The sequence below is a fragment of the Podarcis tiliguerta genome (genome assembly GCF_965153285.1).
Source record: "Podarcis tiliguerta genome assembly, chromosome: 10".
In the NCBI taxonomy this organism is placed as follows: Eukaryota; Metazoa; Chordata; class Lepidosauria; order Squamata; family Lacertidae; genus Podarcis; species Podarcis tiliguerta.
Window position 1 is genome coordinate 26,631,276 of NC_139543.1, and position 18,940 is coordinate 26,650,215.

The window sequence follows — 18,940 nt, forward strand, 5'->3', positions numbered from 1 at the left end:
AAATTGTAAGCTTTTCCTTTGACAGAAACTTAAAAGCACATTTTGCTTTTTACTTTTACTTAAAATCAAAAAGGTAGCAGAGCAACTTTTAAACTGATGCCAGGGAAGGCGAAGAGGCATGTCTGCCTTGGAACAAATCATTGTCCATGGATAAAGCAGAAAATATTTGTGATCATTAAAGTGCAGGAGAGGTAGAACCAGACACTGAGAGGGCAGTGTCACATGACAGCAATTCAAAGAAGTCAATCTGTTTTTCACAATATGTTTTTCATACATTTGGAAATGATCCACAGAATTACTTTAGGCATGGGCAAGGGCTTTGGAACCTTTTCTCCTTTGAAGAGCATATCCCCAACGTATATCTAGGGCTAGCCCAAGACATTTTTGCCGCCTGAGGCAAAACAGCAAATGGTCCCACCACTGCCATCACCCACACACTGACACAAATGTCATGGTGCCAAGTACCCAGTGCTGGTTGGCTTATTTTCACCTTCAGAGAGAAGATAGAGTGATCATAAATTAAATAAGTTAACCATTTGCTGCCCTTCCATGACACCCAAAACCTGTCGCCTGAGGTAGCAACCTCTCTCTGTCTAACAGCAGGGCCAGTGTTGAGGGATATCGTGCACTGCTTCTGAAATTCCTTACAATTCCGAAAGCCTTTTCCTAAATGACATTGGGAGAGCTGTTGTTCTGAAAAACCCACAGCTCCTTTAGATGCATGGAACTAGTTGCATAGTTTTTTGGGGGGAGCCCATGTTTTTGGGGGAGTATGTAATTTTGTCATGATAATTTGCTAAAGCCTCTCAAAACTAGATTCAGCAATGCTCAGACAGGTTGAGGACGATATGTGAAGCAAAGTATTTTAATCTGGAAACATAAAAAACACAAACGAACTGTTTTCCTGAAACACTGGGCTACGTGAAAAAGAAATATGCATATTAACAAAGGGAATTCTTTCTCGATCCCCTTTCTTCACAGCAAGAAGAGCATATCCCCTACACAGCTTGTGGAAAGTGCGTGAGGATGACCTTCTGCACGAGTGCTGTCTTATTCTGGGTAAATTTTCCACAACTGCTGTTTGTCATTTATTTAGCTTCGTCAGCATGATAGATTCTGTAAAGCTTAAATGGTTATGGCCCCTTCCTGAAGGACAGCTGTTCTTGTGGTGGACTCATTTCTCATGGCTGTACTTCTTCAGAATTGCACAGGACTTTCCTTTTCTTAAAAACAGAACAAAACACAACTTGCTACATTAATACATTTCTGCACATGGAAATCTAATATTTGAGAAAGTTCCGGCCTGACATTTTAGAGCTTTTCATGGGTTATTTTTGTCTTAAGAACACTTTGAAAAACAGCTCTCCTTTCAAAGGAGACAGTGCAAGGCACTGCGAGAATTGAGCCATGCGAGCAACTGTGCCTTTAAACTGGATCTCACAATGGCAAGGATTCCTCACTTTGTTCTCCCTCACCTCCAAGAAAGCATCTTTCTTCCTTATGCCAGGCTTGATCCCTTACCTTGTCCCATTTCCCCTCTTTTTATGCTATCCTGCATTGAATTTCAGGTGTCTTTGCCTAGCTGGACTTCTCTCCTGATGGCTCCATTTCTGGATTTCTGTCTCCTTACTCCCATCTCGATCCCCCATCTCTTCTGAACCCCCTTCTTACCTCTTGTGCAGCAGCTTGAGTTCTTGGATACTTTGGCTCATTTCCTTCACAGGTTATAGTTCAAGGTACGTTTTAAAGCATCTAAAAATGATACGTATGTGCACAGCAGAACATGATACCAGCAGCTTCTATAATAGGACTCATGTTCCAGGGAGCTGAGATAGACAACGGCTGGCCTGGCACTTGGTAGAAAACATAACTTTTTTTGCCATGAAGTGGTGGTCAGTCCAAACCTCGTTACCTTTCCTGCCACTTTTTTCAGACGTGTTGTTCCAGGCATCTGGTTCAATAGTGTGTTACAGATTACAGTGGTACCTCGGGTTACATACCCTTCAAGTTACATACGCTTCAGGTTACAGACTCCACTAACCCAGAAATAGTACCTCGGGTTAAGAACTTTGCTTCAGGATGAGAACAGAAATCGTGCTCTGGCGGCACGGTGGCAGCAGGAGGCCCCCTTAGCTAAAGTGGTGCTTCAGGTTAAGAACAGTTTCAGGTAAAGAATAGACCTCCGGAACAAATTAAGTACCGTATTTTTCGCCCTATAGGATGCACCGTCCCATAAGGCGCACCTAGTTTTTTGGGGGGGAAATAAAGGGGGGGAAATTATTTTTCCCCAGGCGCGGGGCTGGGGCGGGGGAAGGAAGCCTGAGCTTCCCCCGACCCCAGCCCCCAAACAGGCAGCTCTCTGCAAGCCGTGGGAGCCCAGCGCTGGGTCCCGCTGCTTGCGGAGAGGTGCGCGAAGCCTGCATTCGCCCCATAGGACGCACACACAATTCCCCTTCATTTTTGGAGGGGAAAAAGTGCGTCCTATAGGGCGAAAAATACGGTACGTAACCAGAGGTACCACTATAATGGGTCTTTTTCTACCCGTTTCATCTGATTAAGAGAGCAAAGTTCGGTGTCCTTTGCTCCCCCGCCCCAATTCCAGCCTTAATTCAAAGGAGAAGCTAAAAGAAGTCTACCCGGCCATGGGGGGAAATGTGTGGCATCATAGAAGAGTTTCAAAAATAGTTCCAATGTGCACTAGCCAACGCCAGTGGTAGGATTGTCATTAGCACGGCTGTAGGTACTGCCATGGAAGTGCTACTGTAATCTTCCTCTTAAGGAACATACCACAGGGCTACGAGAAGGAAGGACATTGCAATGAGCAGAGGCAACTGGCAAAAGGAGGGAGCTAAAATTATATTCAGGGCTGGAGGGGTGAAATTTATTACAGTGTGCTGCACTGCATGCTATTCTTGTGCTCCTGTCTATCTCCCTTTCTCCACTTTTCTTTCACCCTCCATTTCCAGTTCCCAGTGCTCACCTATGTGTTTTCTCCCACAGCAAATAGATATTGTGGATGCTGTTGTAGGAAATGTTTTCTGTACCAGAAATGAAGTAGAAGATTCATAGGTCATATGTTGCCAGCTTTCAAGAAGTAAAATCCAAGACAACAAGTTGCTGAGCTTTTTTTAGGAAGACTCAAGCTTTTTTTCTGAGAAAAGCCATCAAAATACAAATTTTCAATTGACTTGCCTAAGATCCAGGACAATTTCCCCCCAGAAATTCCCCCCAGACATCAATTCTGGCTTGGAAATCCCGGTACTGTCCAGGAAAATCTGATCGTATGGCAGCCCTAAGATTCAGCAAACCCATATTTACTGTTGGGGAAAATTTAATGTCTTAAAAAATGAGTTACGATTTGGGAGTTTAATTATGTTCAGGAAGTTTTATTATGAGAGGAACGAAATGCATTGTAGGTATATGCATCAGAATAATAGTATATTGATTGCTATATACAATAAATCAGTGGCATAAAGGAAAGTGCATGTTAACGATTGCATAAACACTTACTGATACATTTAATCACACTTTTGAATAATGTATAAATCTAATATATTTGTATTTATAGTTTCATTTACTTTTTCTGTAATTATATATGTTACTGTGTTTATATAATAAATTCATCAATTAGATATCTGTGTGTGTGTGTGTGCATGCTATATATGTGTATATATGTGGCACATAAAATATATCATGCTTACTACATAGCAGTTATTTTGTTATTTGATTTCAGATCCTGCTCATTATCGCCTCGGTTATTGGCATAATTGTTTACAGGCTGTCTGTTTTCCTGGTGTTTTCCGCGACGCTCCCAAGGCATATCAATGGCACCGAAGCCATCCAGAAGTACTTGACTCCACAAGCAGCAACTTCAGTTTCTGCTTCCATTATAAGCTTCATCATCATTATGATTCTGAACATGATCTATGAGAAAGTAGCAATCATGATTACTGACTTTGGTAAGATGATCTCTTGCCCCAGCTACAAAGCCTTTCAGAGTAAATGGAGAAAAACGTTGTGTTCTTAAGGGGTAACTCAGCGAAACAGGATGCCTCTGCCATGTATTTGAGAACTTTCCCCACCATTGCTTGCAATGACTTCTAAAGATTTTAAAGTTCAGGCTTTCTCAGTTAACAAAGAAATGACATTCAGCTCCTTGCCTAAGGAATCCTTCTATAGCCAGCATGAAAGATCAATTGTTTACAGCTGTATATTTATGAAACTGACAAAGCACGGAAGATTACTGTAATAATTCCAGCCTTATGAAAATGGATCAGCACTGCATAATGCATTCAATTACATTCGGTATTGTTTATAGATAGCGTAGTCATTTTCTTGTAAATAAAAAGGGAAAGAATCACTGTTTGAAACCCTTCATGCCTTAGTAAATAGCGAAAACAGAGCAAACACTGCTGGTTTCCTTCCCATCCAGGTCATTTACATTAAAGGAGCTGTCCTATTTTGGCGCATCTAAAGTAGCTTCATTTTAATATTCTTTCATTTGCATCACATCAAAATGTTATGTTCATTATGTATTGAATCTGCTGGAGGCTTTTTGCATTGAGAATTGCTGCTTGTTCTTGTGTGGAAGAGCACATATTTCCCTCCTTTTTATAACACGTTGTCATGAAATTAACATAATGGCTACAGTATATTAGAGAACTCCAAATAATCTAAATTATAAAGATGTAAATTGTATTCAAGTCTACGACACACATATCTCGAAAGCTCTTCTCGAGTTAACCATTTCTCTCTCCCTCACCCCTTAAACTACAGAACTACCAAGGACGCAGACCGATTATGAAAACAGCCTCACCATGAAGATGTTCTTGTTCCAATTTGTCAACTATTATTCTTCCTGTTTCTACATTGCATTCTTTAAGGGTAAATTTGTAGGTTACCCTGGCGACCCTGTTTATTGGCTGGGGAAATACAGAAATGAAGAGGTATGAATGAACTACCTGCAGTGGGTTTTCCTCTCTTCATTTTAATTTTTTTTCAGCCAGAAGTCTTAGGGTCAAGCCAGATGTTACACATAGATGGAAGTAACATTAGCCAAATATCATTTTTAAAGAATTTTTGTGCAGAAGGGAAAGCAGATGCTTAACCCTTTCCTGACTAACTGTTTTTCATGAACTTCAAGGTAGGAAAACAGACAGAAGATGAACACTGCTGCTGCTGCGCTTTTCCCAGTTCCCCCTTCAAAAGCTTAATTTGACTTTTGAAAAGCCCATAGTGGTAATATTATACATGTATGCATGTAACATCTAGTTTGGACCTGAATCTTGGCCACTTCATCAGTTTCAAGAGATACATGGGAAGCAGTGATGGTGTTAAGGTTTGGTGGGATTGCGATCTCGCAATGGTAAACTGAAGAACTCAGCTTCACAGCTACCGCCATATTGAGCTGAGTCCGAAGTCCTCCAAGCTCATATTCCACCAAAGCTCAGGTGCCGTAGCTTCTTGCAGCCACCACTGATCCCCCTCCCCCCAAAAAATAACTTAGCTACAATGGTTTAGGGAAGTTTTTAATGTTTGAAGTTTTATTCTGTTTTTAATGTTCTGTTGAAAGCCACCCAGAGTGGCTGGGGAAACCCAGCCAGATGGGTGGGGTAGAAATAATAACATGATGGTGATGATAATATGATGATGGAGAGGCCTCACAAAATGGTCAACGTTGCTTGAAATAGCAGGTGATTTGTTTACTTCCCTTAATGGCTGTGAACACTGCAAATGGCAATACCACTATAGACAATATGGCGCTGTTACTATTCCACACCTGTAAAAAGAATCTTTGGGGCTGCTTCAGCTCCTCCACTCTCCCCACCACTACCCCACATAACTAAAGTGTGAGAAATGTTAAGAGCCCTGATTCAGGTCAGGGCACTGACAGAAGCAGATAGGGCCAGCCTAAGACATCTTGCTGCCCAGGACAAAGGCAATATGGTGCCTTTCACTCTGTGATTCTTCTTTCAACACTGACAATAGGTCGCAAACCTGCACCATATCCGAGGACAGCAAGCTAACTTTTAGACCCAAGGCAGGCAACTGCAAGGCACTCAGAACCCTCCAACTTCTTGCTTCACTGCCTAAAAGCAGGGCGAGTTCTGGAAGTAGGCTTCTGAGCGAGTGTCCTTGACTGCAAGATTAACTATATGCTATCCCCATGCTGGTAATCAATTATTTTGGAGGGCACAGATTATGGTTAAAGGTAAATGTAGTTCTGCTGCAGACATTACACAAGTTTAACCTCTAAACTCTGTGAGCTGAAGACTACAGGAGCCATATGTAAGCTATTCTTTGCTTTTCGAAGAAAAAGTCTGGTATAAATGAAGCAAATTTATTAAAAATGAAGGTGTTACATTTTTCTAGTAATAATCACCAATGTTAGATGGTTTGTGCATTTTTCTGGAGAGTTGTCTGAATAGAATGATGCCAAACAAAACATTATGCTAGTCTTCTTGAAGTAACAGAATATATTTTAATAAGTTTTCATTAATTGAAAGTTTGTTCCCTGCAGCTAATGAGCTGGAAAAATTCATGTCCACCCTCCCCCTTCTTCTTCCAATCCTAGTGTGATCCAGGTGGATGTCTCCTTGAACTTACAACACAACTGACAATAATAATGGGAGGCAAAGCAATCTGGAATAATATACAAGAAGTGCTTCTTCCGTAAGTAAATAGTGTTGATAGCTAGGAGTCAAAACCAAACCTGAATTTGAATACAGGGTGGTTGTTTTTAGTGAACCTGAATTTAAACCTCTTGGTTGCTTTGAGCTCACAGCAGAAGGCAGCCCCTAAAAGACAAAAAGCTGCAACTGATTTTCTTTAAAAAAACTGTTTTAATGATCAGAAATTCATGAGGACTCCATAGGAGGTGAGAAACAGCCTCATCCAATCCTACAGATTTGGGAAATATTAATGAACAGTGTGATAGTTGTGCCTTATTTTACTTTCTGAAACGTAGGACTGGTTCAAACTATGTCACTATGGCATGTTGGAAATTTTAAGAAACAAGTGGCAGAGGATTAAAGCAAGGTCCAGAAACATTAGTCTCCATCAATGGAAAACACAGCAACATATGCTTTTGACCATGAAGAGGTCATGAATGGAATCCCTATTCTCTATTGTTTTGTCTCCATTATTTTTTTAAGGTAGAAAAATGAGGATCCAAACAGGCCAAATCCATCAGAGCCTATACAGATGAACTAATGGATGGATCTCCCAGTGTAACATGTAGCTTGACCTTGGCTGTATCTGCCAGAAAAGGCAAAACTGAGCCCATTGTTATCAAAGCAAAGAGGCAGACTTAGCTATTCCATATTGGACAAAAAATTGCATGATTTCTACCATAAAGAATAAATCTAGCTGGTGATCTCCATTCATAGGTGGCTTAAGAACCTGATTGGAAGGTTTTGTTCAGCTTCACGGTCTGAGAAAGTTGTCCCTCGCTGGGAACAGGACTACCACCTGCAACCCATTGGCAAACTTGGATTGTTTTATGAGTATCTTGAAATGGGTAAGCTGGCTGCTATAATTCTCTTTAATAATTAACATTCTATTAAATAAAAGCGGGATGGGTGGATTTTGCTAGATTGGATGGCTGGGCTATTCTTTTCTTTAAAAAAAAAATCTGAACACAGAGTATTTAACTGTGGTTGTACACAAGACATTAGGGTTGCACTTACCTGAGAGTAAACACCTCTGGATACAGTGGGGCTTTACTACGGAGTGAACAACCACATGATTGTTCTCTAACTGTACTATTTAATGTTGCTCTCTTGCAAATATATATATACCGTATTTTTTGCTCTATAAGACTCACTTTTTCCCTCCTAAAAAGTAAGGGGAAATGTGTATGCATCTTATGGAGCGAATGCAGGCTGCACAGCTATCCCAGAAGCCAGAACAGCAAGAGGGATTGCTGCTTTCACTGCGCAGTGATCCCTCTTGCTGTTCTGGCTTCTGAGATTCAGAATATTTTTTTTTCTTGTTTTCCTCCTCCAAAAACTAGGTGCGTCTTGTGGTCTGGTGCGTCTTATAGAGCGAAAAATACGGTGTGTGTGTGTATATGTCCTGATTGGCATTATAAATTCCTTTTTACAATGGCATTGGTTTCTTGCTGGCTACAGAGTGCAGATAATGAATGGAATCAACTAAGTATTACTCAAGGTAATTTACTCAGAATGAATGAATGAAGATGACTAAGACGGGTCCATTAGTTTCAATGGATCTAGTGTGAGTAAATCTTAGGTGAATATCACCCATAGACTTTGGGTAACTTTCCCATATTTTTCTGATCCAAGAACCCAGCTCTTTCAAGTGATCTAGAATAGCTCTGTTTAGCCACTGAGTTTGGCATGCCTGACTTTTGAAAGCGCACACAATGCTAATTAATATTTCACCAGTGCTTGTCACATTTCTCATTGGCAGTTATACAGTTTGGATTTGTCACTTTGTTTGTGGCCTCGTTCCCACTGGCTCCCCTTCTGGCACTTATGAACAATTTACTGGAAATACGTATAGACGCCTGGAAGATTACCACACAGTTCAGGCGCATAGTTCCTCAGAAAGCTCAGGACATAGGAGCATGGCAGCCCATCATGCAAGGAATAGCTCTTCTTGCTGTGGTGACCAATGTAAGTACAGTCTTTAAGTAGTGACAATTTGGGATCTGAAATGCCAAACAGTTATTTCCCATGCGGAAGTGTTCTTCAATCAGTTGTAATGTCTGTTCTCCACATTCGCACCTTCGAACAGTATGAAATTGTTGACATGTTAGATGTTCTCCATTTCCTTGAGGAATGAGAAGTCCAGCGACAGTGGTACCAATGGTTGGTTGCTTGGTTTGTTTGTTTTTTATGAGATACCAATTAAGACTCATGATGTCTTTGTGATATCTGTTTGTATACAAGCTGACCATCTTGGGTTGTACTTTAATGTGCATTCTATTTTGTTCTTATTTTGTATTGCACTTTAAATTGTTATGACCCATTGCAAGACAATGTGCGATGACAGCTGGTATATAAATATTATAAATTAAATAAGCATATTCCCTTTGCTTTCTCTTTCTCCCTTTGAGGACAGGGTCAACAAACTCTACTGCAATGAATTTTGCTAAGGCTCTGCGGTAGGAGTTTCCACTCAGTTAAACTGGCTGGTGCCAGGTTTAGTGTCCAAAATTACTGTAACTGCTAGCTGTCACCATGCTAGAGGCATTCCCCTTTCTCTTTTACACAGGGAGGGAATGCATCTTCTGAGATGCCTCTGGCAACACTAACTAGTAAGTCACTTAAAAAGAAATCTTGTGTGGTGGTTTTTCTCCTGAGTCGACGTTTTCTTCATCTAAAAAGTTCAATTGTTTTCAAATGGATTCAGGTGGTTTGATCATAGAACAGCCAAATAATCATTGCCACCTAAGTTTTACTCAGAACTGCCTAATTGAAATTAATGGATCAAAGTTTGCCATTGCTATTAATTTCAAGTGGGTCTACTCTCGAGTAGAACTAGCACGGAATGCAACCCTTAGTAACAATATCCACTGGAAATGCACAGTGGCCCAGGAAGCCTGACTCTCATAACCGCAGCAGAGGCTTTCTAAAATAAAAAGCCCCAAAATAGTTGATGCCATGATTCTTTTACAGCAAGTTCCAGTTCTTTCCACTTTATGGATTACTCTGCAGAACTGGCAGAACTTTAAGTGGATATTGTAGAAAGCTACCTTGGCACTTAAGAGTTCATGCAGCAGAGCTGACATTGCTATATTCCGCTGCGAAGCATAAGCCCAGTTTTCATTTGTTCTGGGGTAATAGGAAAAGTGATCACGTCTTGGAACATTGAAATCAGAATTTTTTTTAGTGTGATCCTCTTTAAAAAAAAACAACCAGCCTACAAATGGTGGGGGGGGGGTTATTTTTACAGAGTATCCAGAAGAATATATTCTCCTGTGTATGTCATCACTGCTATTGCACATCTGGAAATCATTTGAAAGAGGTGAAAGTTTATGTGGGAAGAATACTGGAGGGGGGAAGGAGAGAGAAAGGCAACGTAAAGAGCAAATGAGTTACACTGAATTCCAAATAACATTTCGCAATAACTCCGTGTTCTTATACATAGGAAAAGTGGGAAGCGGGGGCAGTATTAGAAAGGTATAATATTGTGATCACTCAGAGGGTGTTCCCTACTAGCATGCATAAACCTGATTCTTATAATCATTTCTGCAAAGCCACCAGGGTATTACATCCGCAGTTTATTGCATGCATTGTGTGGTCGTCTGTCAGGGAAAAGCTGCTTATGTTTTATCCCACCCTCTCACCAGGGACACAGACCATTGCACATAGCCTGTTGTGGGTACAATCATAATGGAAACAGGAAGGGAGTTGAGATTTTTTGCCAGCCAGGAACTGGAGAGATCTGGATGTGTTGCGCTTCTGTTTTGTACAATAATATATTTCCCATTTCCAGACAGATACAGATACACACACTCTCTCTTTCTTTGTATAAACTTCTACCTAGATGCAGTTAAATCTTGCCCATTTCCCTCTCTTTTCAAATGCAGGCAATGATAATTGCTTTTACGTCCGATATGATTCCACGCCTGGTGTATTACTGGTCATTTTCCGTTCCTCCCTATGGAAGTCAGAGCACTTACTCCATGAAGGGGTACATAAACAACACACTTTCCGTCTTTGCTGTGTCAGACTTCAGAAACGAAAGCAAGCCAGCCTCTCTTCCCATGTTTGCCAACCAGACAACATGCAGGCAAGTCTATTTTCTCAATTAAAATAGCATATATATATATATGGATATATACAGTCATACCTTGGTTCTGTAATGCTTTGCGAGCTGAACTATTTGGCTCCCGAGTGCCACAAACCCAGAAGTGAGCATTCCGGTTTGCAAATCTGCTTTGGAACCTGAACGTCTGACGTGGCTTCCGAGGCTTCCAATTGGCAGTCGGAAGCGGCGCCTTGGTTTCCGAACATTTTGGAAGTCAAACAGACTTCTAGAACGGATTCTGTTCAACTTCCAAGGTCTGACTGTATATACACTCTCTCTCTCTCTCATACACATGTGTCTTTACTTCTACTTTACCTCTAGGCATTTTAAAGTAATAGTAAACATTGGTCAAAAGAGAAAATAAAAAAATAAAAGATTGTTTAGTGTCAACAAAATAATGCATTTCAGTAGATGTGATTTATCTGCATTTTGTTCTCATTATGGGACAGCTGCATATTCCTGCATTGCAGGGGGTTGGACTAGATGATCCTCAGGGTCCCTTCTGACTCTACAATTCTACAGTTACATTCTGCTTAACTTGTGTGTCACCTTATCAGGAGACTGGGATGGATTTTGCTCCCCCTTCTGGCCTGAGTGCCATATTGCAGAGTCTGCTGAAATGATTGCTTCATTGTCTTTGACTGTTAGGTACCGGGATTTCCGATACCCCCCTGGGCACGAACATCAATATGAACACAATATCTATTACTGGCATGTTATTGCAGCCAAGCTCTCATTCATCATTGTCATGGAGGTCAGTATATTTCCTCCTAAAAGGAGTTTCTTCATCATTTTGTATTAAAAACCATGTCAGCATCTGTCTTCCATTCCTTCACCCTAAAGTTGCAGCAGTGCCCTTTGTATACCTTGCGTAAGCCCATCCCAGCCATGCAATGGGGTGAAAATTTCTCAGGCATGTTTTTCAGAATTTTCCTGGTGCAATCCTCATGAAAATCAATGAATTTGGGTGGGGGAGTTGAGAGGGGGCGGAATCAGCAAACAGATTTTTCTAATCTCAATGGAAACAAAACTTGCCATCCAGTTTTGGTGCAGCCTGCCTCAATGGCATACATTTCGGAAGAAAAACATATGAAAATTGTGCAAAATGAAATCCTCATGAATGTCCTCCATCTAAAGCAAGTCTAAACAAAAGCTACCAGCTCTTCCCTTTCTCCTCTTCGATGGAGGGTGGAGAAATACTGAGCAAATCTTGAATACTGTTTTCGGGGTGTGTGGTTTTTTGAACTGCCTTTCTGGAGACTGAGATGGGGGGGGGGACAAAAAGGCAAAAAGTTTGTGAATGCGTTTTAAAAATTATGTTATTAGTAGCTATTTTTAAACTCTGTCTGTAAGGATACTAAACTCCACTAAAATCTCTGCCTGTCACCCTAGTTGGGAGTTAAAAGTACAGCCTGCAAAAAAAGAAAAAGAAAAAAAAGAGCCATTGCACAAAAACCCCAATTTTCGCCTTCACTTCGTTAACTATTTGTTTTTTTTAAGACGTTTGTGTATTGCTTAATTATTCACACTTCTAAGCAGTGTCCTTTTACATCAAAACAATCCACAGAAAATGGGACAACGAAGCAATAAACGTTTATCACAAAACTGGACTAGCTCAAAGTGCCGGCTGGAACAAGAAAGTCTGATTCAGGCACCTGAAGTTCAGCAATAATAATTTTATAATAGTAATAATTTTATTAATTATACCCCGCCCATCTGTCTGCAAGGGGAGGGACCTGTCTAATCTCAGTTGGGATGGAATCCCACAGCCTTGGGCCCACAGCACTGAATGCGCAGGATGGCAGTGATGGTGCAAAACATAAAATACATTCAAACTTTCAGCTCAGGGAAACACTGGTTCTTCACAAAGGGGGTAAACGGGCAGCTAGGAAGCTGCTGTCCCCCCAGAGTCTGTCCCCAGGGAGGACTCCAATGAGGGTCCTTCTCTGTCCATATTGCACAAACAGTGCCTAGCTCTGTGGTCTCCATGGTAGGTAGCACATTGGGATGGCAGAGATAAACAGCTGCATGGCTGGCGCTTTCCTAGCAGGGAGCGGAGAGAGAAATAAATTGCCACCTGGGCATGCTCTCAGAAACTCTCTTAGCAACCAGCAGGAAACCTTAAAGAAACATTTCCCTTTGCCGTGCATTAGAGGTTGTTCCTTTGCATCTCCAGATTAGATCGATCCTTTGAAATGAACGTGAATGTGCAGATCCTCATGCGTCTGTTATCTGAGTGCACATAGGTCATATCTGCACTATGAATTTAAAGTGCTATTGTATCATTTTGAACAGTAATGGCTTCCCCCCCCCCCCAAAACAATCCTGGGAACTGGAGTTTGTTAAGGGTGCTGAGAATTGTTGGGAGACCTCTATCGCCTTGCCACAGTTGCCAGAGTGGTATAACAATCAGTCTCCTTTCCCGGGGAATTCTGGGAATTGCGGTTCTGTGCAGGGAATAAAGGTTAATGTAAAGGAACCCCTGACCATTAGGTCCAGTCATGACCGACTCTGGGGTTACGGCGCTCATCTCGCTTTATTGGTCGAGGGAGCCGGCGTACAGCTTCCGGGTCATGTGGCCAGCATGACTAAGCCGCTTCTGGTGAACCAGAGCAACGCACGGAAACACCGTTTACCTTCCCGCTGGAGCGGTACCTATTTATCTACTTGCACTTGACATGCTTTCGAACTGCTAGGTTGGCAGGAGCAGGGGCTGAGCAACAGGAGTTCACCCCGTCGCGGGGATTCGAACTGCCGACCTTCTGATCGGCAAGTCCTAGGCTCTGTGGAGTCACCTAACCTGACAATTCTCAGCACCCTGAAGAAACTGCAATACCCAGAATTCTTTGGGAGAAGCCGGGACAGTTAAAGTGGTGTAGCAGCGCTTTAAATGCGTTTTGCAGATGTGGCCAACAGACTTCCAGATTGCGGCAAAAGTCAATAACAGGGCAATATTACTGTCTTTTATAATGGTTGTATATTCTGAGTAGCTGACTCTGTTTCTGTTCCCTCCCCCTCCCCCATCCAGCATATCATCTACTTGGTGACATTTGCTATTTCACACATAATTCCCGATGTGTCAAAGAAAACCAAAAGCAAAATTAAAAGGGAGAAGTATCTAATACAGACACTCCTGCATGAGAATCCTGTGAAAGCTATGAAGAAAAATATGGGGAGCATCGCCGACAAAATATTGAAAGGCGCAGATGGGACTCTCCGGCCTAAAACTGAATAGAGACATGACAGCCTGACAGCGCCTAACCAGTGGTGTGTGAATCTTTCTACCAAAACAAACAAACAAAGGGATCGGACCAAAGACATGGTAGAACGTAATTGCAAAGGAAGAAGTGAATGCTCGTAAACAGAATGGACAAGCATTTCACCGTGGTTTTTGTTGGCTGTTATAAAGGGGCTGTCCTAATCTAGACTTTTGTGGTGTGCCTTCCAGCTGTATGCCATTTGAAACCAAACCTCAGAAACCAAACCACTTGTCTTAAGAGGGACACGGCTTATTCGGACCAGTTTTGAGTACTTTGATTGCCTTCTCCAGCTTTATCAAACTGGGTAGAAATGGACACTGTGGCAAGGAGGAGAAACAGGGCTGCGTACGCTGGCCTCAGACTCGAGCCCCCTCCGCTCAAATGTACAGTCTGCACAAAATGAATTTAAGCAAAATGACAATCCAAAGGTAAGGGGGGGAAACCACTCTTGTGTTCCATAAAGCCTTAAGAGATATGTATACTGAAGGGAATGCAGTAATGTTCAACCAGGAATGGCCAGTGCAGTGGGGCAGCGACATGCCCCAGCTCCCCTGACAGCAGTGTTGCTGCTGCTCAATGGGGCAGGGCTGGGGCTGGGTGGCAGTGAAGGCAGCAGTAGAGCAAATCCAGTGTCTCCTTCCGACATTGGCCCAACCTGACTGCCATGCTGCCCCATCCCATTAAGGAGCAGCTGAACCACTGCTGTACAAGCAGCCGTGTGGCCTTGCTACTCTGCACTGGCTGCTCCTGCATTCAGCATAATATGAAGGGATTTGCATCCCACTCAGAGCTGTACTGCTACTGGCACCTCTGCTGATTAGAAGAGCCACAGAAGAGTGGACACTTCAGACCTGCCTCCGTTTTTGCTCTGTGCTCTCTAATTTCCCACCTCTCATTTCCACCTGAGTGTCCCTAGAAGTCTCTGGCAAGTAGTTCACAGTGCTAGCAGACATTACTCTTTTGCTTCATGGATCTATAGCCATTCTTCTGTTTCACTGGCGTCCCAAGCTCATGTTGATTTCTGGAGAATGTTTGAGTGTTCAGCGGCCATCTAGCTTCAAAATGCAGAGTGGAAGATGTTGCACTGGTTTGTAGTTCAGACTATGGACTTGTCAGGCCTGATCAATGTAATGCATTACAAAAGGCACCACCGAGAAATATTAAATGGGATGGAGAAAGCCTTTTCAGTCATTCAGAATGTTGAACTAATATTCAAGTCCCAACTTCCAGACCAGGAGTCAGGAAACTTTTTCAGCAGGGGGCTGGTCCACTGTCCCTCAGACCTTGTGAGGTGCCGGACTATATTTTTGGAGGGGAAATAATGAATGAATTCCTATGCCCCACAAATAACCCAGAGACGCATTTTAAATAAAAGCACACATTCTACTCATGTAAAAACACTCTGATTCCTGGACCATCCGCGGGGCGAATTTAGAAGGCGATTAGGCCGGCTCCGGCTCCCGGGCCTTAGTTTGCCTACCCATGTTCCAGACCATGAGAGCATTGTGCCTGTTGATCCAATACACAAACACAAACCCCTCACTTCGCTTAAGTGAACATAAACATGGATATGCAACCGCATAGAAGAAGAGATATCTTCATGTGGCTATGTATATAATAATTTGATTCAGGTAGGTGTGGGGTGAGTGTGTGTATCTACAAAAGCATGTGTGAATTCTGAGTTGGCCTAATACATTTTGCTGCTTGAGGTGAAGGACGAAATGGTACACCCGCATATTCTGTGTGCTGAAGGTGACCAGACTGGCAGTAAAAGTACATGACACACACAACTCTGTCCTCCAACATCTCACCATTGAGCCTCACCCTCATAATCTGCCACCTGAGGCAGCTGCCTCCTTGGGCCTAATGGTAGAGCTAGCCCTGATTCTAAAGAGGTCAAGGAAGACAATAGTCTGATGTGTAACTTGTGTCACCAGCAAAGGAATATTTAGAATAGGGTGCAGCTTATAGCGCTTTATCACCAGGGGTGCTAACTTGAATAAAATGTTTTGGGGGGGTGTGGAGATAATCCCTGCCCCACAAAATTGATCACAAGATGTGGTGCACGCACTCCATTTGAATGGCAATGCCCATCAACTGGGGAGGAGCTCAAATATTTTATGGGGGGGACGGAACAAAGGGACCCTAGGAGTTGGCTCCTATGTTTATCACTGTTTCAGGAACAACTGGCTGGTATTGTAGGGAGTACAGTGGCTCACAGAGCATTGAAAGTCTTTGTACCAATTGATTTTGCAAAGCTTTTGATTGATCTAATAAAGATTACAAATAGAGGTACAATCAGTTTAGAATATTTGACAGTAATGACTGCTTTATTAAGTGGTTTTTCCAAGAATAGACGGATGTGTTGATGATGATGAAGTGTGCTGTGAAACTCTGACCACTGACAACTTGTTCTGACATTCGAATTAAGAGACTTACTCAAAAGATCTATTGTTTCACTGTGTTAATTGTGTATCAGCTATGAGACAATGTGGCTAACTTTACATTTAATATGTATTAGGGGAGCCATAAGTGTTACTTATATATGATTATATATTATGAATACAGAGTTGCAGTTTTGGGTAATTGATTTTGTTTTAATCATTGTAACAGAAAAGAATATTGATGTAATGCTTGCATGTAGATAATCTTCTGTATTGCTGCTTCATTTAATCTCCCATCAATGCAACTAGACATATTTGTTATGTTGTATAATATGCGTTACACCATAATGAATATGTTCTACAGATACCTCCAATGAGGCCTGATGCAATCTTATGCTCAAAAGTACATTGCACTGTGTTCAGTGGGTCTTTTTCCTCAGAGAGCAACTGGGGCTGCAATCACATGCACATTTACTGGGAATAAGATTCACTGAATACAACACAACCTATTTCTAGTATGCATGGGTAGAACGGTGATGAGAATATATAGCTTTTTTCAGATAGGGTATCAACAAAGAAAAATTAGATATCCATCCCAGGTTCAAATCCTGAACTGAAATGACAGTTTCTAGTATCCCATTTCATGCATTATCTGTCTCTTATTTTTCCCTATTTGCAGACTACTTTAGCTCCCCAAAATTCTGGATCATACCAAGTGTTATGCAGAGACTTACCATGAGGCATGATAATTAAAATTTCTACACTATAATGCATATATTTTGGTTGATGTCCAGTGCTAATTATACTCATGTTACTCTTGTCCATTAATTTCAATGGGTCTACTCTGGGTATGTCTTGGATCCCACCCTTTATTTCTACACCCTCTTTACATAGATTTTAAAATTTCGGTTTCATCTATTCTGAAAACTGAAGTTCATAGATTTCAGGCTAAAATTTTACATTCAGCATCAAATAACTAGAGGTTTGTGTCTCAAGACTTGGTTGCTCAAATTGGTATTTGTTTGAATTGATATGAAAGACTTCCTGTGCTGTTGGCTCTGTTATAGGTATTTACTGCATGCAAGGCATCACGTGATTATATTATCGTCATCAGGTGATGAGCACAGATATGGAGATTCACCCTTTCTTTGGGAATATTGCCTGACATGGAAATCACTCTTCCCTGAGCAGCATTTTTACCATCCAGTAATAGTTTATCCATAAGTTTCCCATAATACATACGAGTTCTTCTCCCTTTCCTAGGATTAACTCAATTAGTCTTTATCTACAATATTATATCTAGTGCATGAACCATGGGGCAGGATTCCCAAAAGTTACATGAACAAAAGGGGTGTGAGCTTTTACCAGAAATCTACAGTCCTGCTTTTTGAATCTAGATTTATTGATCTGAACCATCCTGCTCTATATCTTGAACTTTTTCTGCAGTCCCCTGCACACTTACCTGGGAGTGAATGGATCTCAGTGGATCCTTACTTAAACCCATATAAGTTGCTCTGTCGGACAATTTTTTAAAAAACACAACAACTTAGGTAGGCCCAATAATGATGTTAATGGGAAAAAATGTTTTTTCTAATTACATCACTGCTGCACAATGATTTTTAAATTGGAGGTTAAAAAGACAAGCGACCAGTAAGTGGTATTAGACACTTTACAGAGCTTCTATGCACCAGATTAAAAAGCCAACAAGACTTTTGGTACATGACCTAAAGAAATTAGAAAGAGTTTACGCAGGAATGAAGTTTGGAAGATTGTTTTGCGAATTATTACTTTCATTAGTTATATATTGGCTTTGGCTATAACCGTAATACAAGCTGTTTTGTCAACAACAGACAGTAACTGTGATAGCGATAAGTCCCAGGCGTCTCACAGCAAGAAGTGCTAGACCAGCATTTGGGGGATCAAGCTGTGAATGAATATTTCAGAGGATTCCCCTGGCTTAATAGTATTTACTAAGAACATGTTCTCCGTACTTTTTCTGGTAATATTGACTATTATGTTCTGAACTGATTTTTCCCCTCTTCTTTTTATTTATTATCATTGTAATAAAGTTGATTTTATAATGTAACATTCTTAATACTGGCCTTTTTTTAAAAAAAAAAAAAGCCTGACTGCAACACTGAATAATCTACCGATAAGTGTTATTGAGAGGGTGTTTATTTATGACTTTTGCCAGACTGTAAGTTTTCAATTACCCGAAACATTGAACACAAAGTTCTACATACAAATGAATGCAATTTTCTTGAAATAAACATAAAGTCTATAAATGATCTAAAGCCAGTGGAAGTCGTGGTGATGGGAAAAAGTCATGGAGGCGTCTTCCTGGCACTGTAAGCCGCAGGACTTACGTGACAAGTGTTAGAGGGGAGCAAGGCGGTGGTGAGGGTGATCCTATTTTGACACACTGGAATGCAGCACACTGGCCAATGTCCACAAAGCCCTGACCACTCCTCTGCCCTGCCCAGATGTCGTAGGCCGGCTAGATTCAGAGGAAGTTGC

General features: G+C 41.5%; 1 protein-coding gene across 2 annotated transcripts in view; it reads left to right on the top strand.

Moving 5' to 3' along the window:
• ANO6 (anoctamin 6) overlaps positions 1–18,509 on the top strand; it is a 68,960-nt gene extending 50,451 nt beyond the window's left edge. For both annotated transcript variants that reach the window (XM_083399527.1, XM_083399528.1), the window contains exons 12-20: positions 982–1,059; positions 3,734–3,959; positions 4,777–4,946; positions 6,575–6,672; positions 7,389–7,519; positions 8,434–8,639; positions 10,559–10,761; positions 11,428–11,533; positions 13,808–18,509. In XM_083399527.1, coding sequence (XP_083255653.1) covers positions 982–1,059; positions 3,734–3,959; positions 4,777–4,946; positions 6,575–6,672; positions 7,389–7,519; positions 8,434–8,639; positions 10,559–10,761; positions 11,428–11,533; positions 13,808–14,014 — 1,425 coding nt within the window. In that variant the 3' untranslated portion in view covers positions 14,015–18,509. The remainder of the gene's footprint in view (positions 1–981; positions 1,060–3,733; positions 3,960–4,776; positions 4,947–6,574; positions 6,673–7,388; positions 7,520–8,433; positions 8,640–10,558; positions 10,762–11,427; positions 11,534–13,807) is intronic.
• Positions 18,510–18,940: the final 431 nt, after the last annotated feature.